This window comes from Rhinichthys klamathensis, unplaced genomic scaffold, assembly GCF_029890125.1.
Source record: "Rhinichthys klamathensis goyatoka isolate OS25496 unplaced genomic scaffold, OSU_Roscu_1.1 h1tg000208l_1, whole genome shotgun sequence".
Classification (NCBI taxonomy): domain Eukaryota; kingdom Metazoa; phylum Chordata; class Actinopteri; order Cypriniformes; family Leuciscidae; genus Rhinichthys; species Rhinichthys klamathensis.
In genome coordinates, this window is record NW_026606733.1 from 137,047 (window position 1) to 142,155 (window position 5,109).

The 5,109-nt window shown below is 38.3% G+C and overlaps 1 protein-coding gene across 1 annotated transcript; it reads left to right on the forward strand.

Annotated features, from left to right (window-relative positions):
- Positions 1 to 1,771: 1,771 nt before the first annotated feature.
- Positions 1,772 to 4,579, forward strand: tlr2 (toll-like receptor 2). Its single transcript, XM_056263546.1, has 2 exons — positions 1,772 to 1,864; positions 2,212 to 4,579. Exons 1-2 carry the CDS (start codon positions 1,773 to 1,775, stop codon positions 4,577 to 4,579), a joined length of 2,460 nt encoding a protein of 819 aa, XP_056119521.1. The 5' UTR covers position 1,772.
- Positions 4,580 to 5,109: the final 530 nt, after the last annotated feature.

Here is a 5,109-nt window from a genome sequence, read left to right on the forward strand (position 1 = left end):
TGGTGATGCTCCAGAGCGGGGTCTTTGAAAATGGAGAAATCTGTTGAGAAATAAAATAATAAAAGCATCTCTACCACAGTGAGCCTTATAAAAAAAGAATACAGTATAGGCTACTTCAAGTTTATTTTATTAAGTAAGTAGTTCAAGTATATTTTATATGTTAAACTTGAAGTATACTAATATCAATGTACTAGTAGTAAACATGTAAGTGAACTATTTCAATACTGCTTGGGACTAAATTGGCCCACTTTTTAGAAATGGTTATGTTTAAGTGTTACATTTTTACTAACAGTAAACCTTTAGTAGTAGTTAAGTGCACAACTAGTTCACAACTACATTTCTCAATTATATATTACTGCATCTGTATAAGTGAACTTAAAAGTTTTTTTAGTTTATGAAAGTACACTTTATCTCTCAGTAAATTACTAGTTTAGTAGTTTTATACTGCAAGTATAAACTTGTGAGTTTTCTTTAAGTGAACATAACATCATACTTAGTTTACTATTTATATATCATGTTTGTACACAGTACCACTATATGTTCCTATTTAGGTATTAATTTTTTATACTTGAAATACCTTTAACTGTACTTTAACTCTTTCCATTTTATTCTAGTATGTGCATCCTTTTTTATTAACACTTGAATGTGGGTAAGTTAAAAAAAAAAGCAACATTTTAAACAAAAAGCAGGAGAAAATCGCATTTTTTGTCAAAGACTAGCTACGTCCGGATGGGATTCAGAACAATGATCAAAACACAGAGTATAGATCGAGTCTATCAACTCTCCCAAAGCTTCACTGTCGTTTCCTTTTCATGAAAGTCTACTATTAGTTTAAAAGAAGTATACTAATAGCACACTTGAATAAACTTCTTTTTCAAAAGGGGGAAGCATGAAGGAAGGGGCGTCATTGTGTGGGAAGCCTTTTACGCTGCTGGTATTGGTGAACTACTTCACTGTGAAAAGTCATTTAATGCTTTGGAGAATAGGAGAATATTGCAGAATGGCTTGCTTCCCACAAATGAAAAGTTGTTATCTGAAGAGAAATAATCAGATGTTATTTTTCTACAAGACAATTCTCCAGCCCAAACTGCAAAGACAACCAAGACATGGCTTGAGAACAAGTCCATCAGGCTCATGTTTTGGCCTGGTCAGAGTCCAGATTTGAACCCTATAGTGAATATTTAGTCTCACATTAAACATGGGAGACATTTCTCAACTACTCATGAACTGTCTGAAGCCATTAATTTTGAGTGGAACAAAACTGACTCATTAAAAGATCACTAAATATTTTGCCATTTTTGGCTTGGTCCATTTTTATTGCACATGAGTGTACAACAGCAAACTGTCTTGAATTATTTAAATATGTTATGTGGAGCACATGTGTCCTGCAATAACCACAAGAGATGTGAAGTGATGCTTTATAGTGGTAAAGTTAAATTCATACCTTACACGAAAAGGCTAACTTCCTCTTTTCGCATCCTTAATTCTAATGCAGTGTTTAGTGAAGCGAACATAAAAAAAAAACATAGTTTTACAAAAAACTATTTGAATAAAAGCTGTGTAAGACATTCTGAGACGGTCTAAAAAAATTATCACCCAACTACACCTACAGTACATGTGCAGCGTGTATATATATATGTACACATGCTCTGAGACTGGTCTGTATAGGGATGGTTCCCTAAAATAATGCTGCTGAAAAAAGAGACATGATTTTGTACGTTTCAATCAGGCTATTCAGTTTCACTACCTCCTGTGACTCACACTATGTTTGCATGTTTGAACTCTGTTTGTTTTACTTTATTATGACTACTGCCAAACTGCAGTTTGCGTACAAAAGAGGAGCAGACACAATAATAGCAGTCAGGTAATCATATTAAAAAAAATTCTGTCTTAGAATATGCAGAACTGAAAGCACTTTAATATTTGACTGCAAACATCAGCTTGCGATTATAGATGTTAGATATAAAGAGAGTGCATTGATTGAATGACTATTTTGGAAATGAAGAACTTCTGTTTTCTGTTCTTGTGTTCGCTGAATTATACGTCTTTTTCAGGATTCTTTGATGATAATAAAGTTCAAAAGTACAGCATTTCTTTGAAATAGAATGTTGGAAAAGTGATGTAAAAGTCTTCACTATCACTTTTGATCAATTTAATGCATCCTTACTGAATAAAAGTATATCTTTTTTTTTCTTCTTTTTTTTTTTACAGGATGAGACTCTTGGGTGCGAAGGAGTCCATGATTCTTTTTATGTTGATTTTGGCTCAAGGCTTTGAGTACTCCAGGACATGTAAATGTGATCAGAAATATTTTTGCAATTGCTCCTCAAATCAACTCCAACAGGTCCCAAAGGTTCCAGCGAATGCTCTTGGCCTTGACCTGTCTTTCAATCAAATTGTGTCTATTGACATCAATGATCTCAGCCCTTATATTGCGCTGAAAACCCTAAACTTGCATAAGAACAAGCTCAAGTTTATACACAAGGAGGCGTTCAAATCTCAACGTAATCTGAAAGTTCTCGATCTGTCCTTAAACAACCTGAAAAAACTGTTTTCGTCTTGGTTCCATGAGCTACAATCTCTTCAGCAATTGAACCTTGTAGGAAACCCATACTCCACCTTGGGACCTGCTTCCATCTTCCATTCTCTCATTAACTTGAGGACGCTGCAAATTGGCAGTCCATCGCTGAGGAAGGTACACAAGAATGGCTTAGAAGGGCTCACTCATCTGGAAGAGATTACATTTATTGGCAGTAACCTGAGATCGTATGAAAGCGGGGGCTTGAAAGCAGCCCGTCCCATCGGTTTAGTCTCTTTGAGCCTTCAGAATCTCTTTCAGAACGATCCAGAACTTGTCTCTAAGGTTCTTCAAGATGTCTCTCACCCTGAAACTCTTCTGACTATCAAAGATGTCACACTCAGTACGAGCACTTCGACAGAACCCTTCAAAGCGGTGAGAGAAGGTGGGACTAAAAGCTTGAGTTTCCAAAATAGCAGCACAAGCGATGAAGCGATCACCTTTTTTTTGCAGGTCATGGATGGTTCTCCTTTGTCTTATTTAGGTTTAAAAGATGTACATTTAGTTGGTGAAGGGTGGTGGCAGAATGCTTCGTACACACATTATGAAAACTTACATACTGCCTACATATGTAATCTTGACATCCGAGGGTTCTTTGTGTTTAGTAGCATGACCCAGTTGGGATTTCTCCTGGTGCATCTCCATAAGGTGTCTGTGATCAACAGCACAGTGTTTGTCATTCCTCGGGAAACTACTTTTTTGTTGAAAAATCTTGAATACTTGGACCTTAGTCAAAATCTCCTGTCAGACCTGACAATCGAACCGACCTTATTTACAGGTTTTGGCGCATATCAAAACCTCAACACCCTAAATGTGAGCCAGAACGTGTTAAAATCTCTTGGGCTGATGTCTCGGTTGGTAACTAATCTTAAGAGGCTCATATTTTTAGACTTAAGTCATAATAGTTTTGTTTCTATGCCAGAAAAGTGTAGCTGGCCATCGACTCTCAGGTTTCTGAACCTTTCCAGCACAAAGCTACGTACGATGACTGCTTGCCTGCCTTCTACCTTGACGGTTCTGGATCTCAGCGAAAATGATCTGATGGTTTTCAACCAAAGATTTCCTCAACTTACTACACTTATATTGACAGGCAACCGATTTATGAAACTACCACAGGGGGAATTACTTCCGAGGCTCCATACGCTGCTTATCCAAAGGAACGCCTTGCGCATGTTCAACGGGAGCTCTTTGAGGAGGTTTCAAAACCTGCAATACTTGGAGGCGGGTAACAACAATTTTGTGTGCTCCTGCGAGTTTGTATCTTTCTTCAAACAAGATGTTGACCATTTCGTTACACTTCGAGATGGTCGTTGCAATTATGTGTGCGACACTCCATTCACTCTCAGAGGTTATGCTATTGAAAGTGTCAGATTGTCGGTCTTCGAGTGTTATATGATCCCTGCTGTCTCAGTGCTTTGTTCTGTGATTATCATAGTGCTTGGACTTATTGTTGTCACCTGCCATAAGCTTCACGTTGTATGGTACCTGCAGATGACTAAAGCATGGATACAAGCCAAACGAAAACCTGCAGTTGGTCGACTGGCCGGAGAGATCCGCTATGACGCTTTTGTATCCTACAGTCAACATGACGCCGAGTGGGTCGAGGAGATCCTCGTTCCAGAGCTGGAGAGTGCTCAGCCTTCGTTCGCCCTGTGTTTGCACAAGCGGGACTTCCGGCCGGGCCGCTGGATCATGGACAACATCATCGACTCGATTGAGAAGAGCCATCGGACTCTCTTTGTTCTGTCTGAGCACTTTGTTACCAGCGAATGGTGTCGTTACGAACTGGACTTCTCACATTTCCGCATAGTCGATGAGCACAATGACTCCGCTGTCCTAGTACTTCTAGAGCCAATCAAGAAGGAGACCATCCCCAATCGCTTCTGCAAGCTACGGAAGATTATGAACTCCAGGACGTATCTGGAGTGGCCCGAGGATGAGGAAAAGAGAGGCGAGTTCTGGAGCAATCTGAGAGCCGCCCTTCAGAGAGATGAATGTTGACGCCTCATGAAGGCTTGCCAGGTGTGTGTGACAAATACAACCAGCTCAAAACTGGTCCAATGACCAATACAACTGGTTACCAATACGTAATGTCTCTGCATTTTCAGATTTATTTTTATTTGCAGGCCTACTGTATACATTGTTGTTATTCTAACTGAAATGATTCATTGAAATGAAGCTGAAATAAAATATAAATATTAGATGGAAAAAATGACATTTACAAAATTTTAATGAAAATGAGAAGTTAAGTAGAAATTCGAATTAGAAACTAAACATAGAACTGATGTATAATGTAATATAACATTTGGGAAGTTTAAAAGGTCACATTCATTCAAATGACAGCATTTAAAAGAGCATCTGCTAAATGCTTTAAAATGTAGAATTTACAAAGCGACAACATGCAATGACTCTCAGCTAAGGCTTTAGGGGGTTGTTTGGATAAAATAAGTGCAGACACTCCTGCTTTTACTTCATACATTGTTACTTGACAGACTATTTCACATGACGTGATCAAGAGCAAACACTGAAGT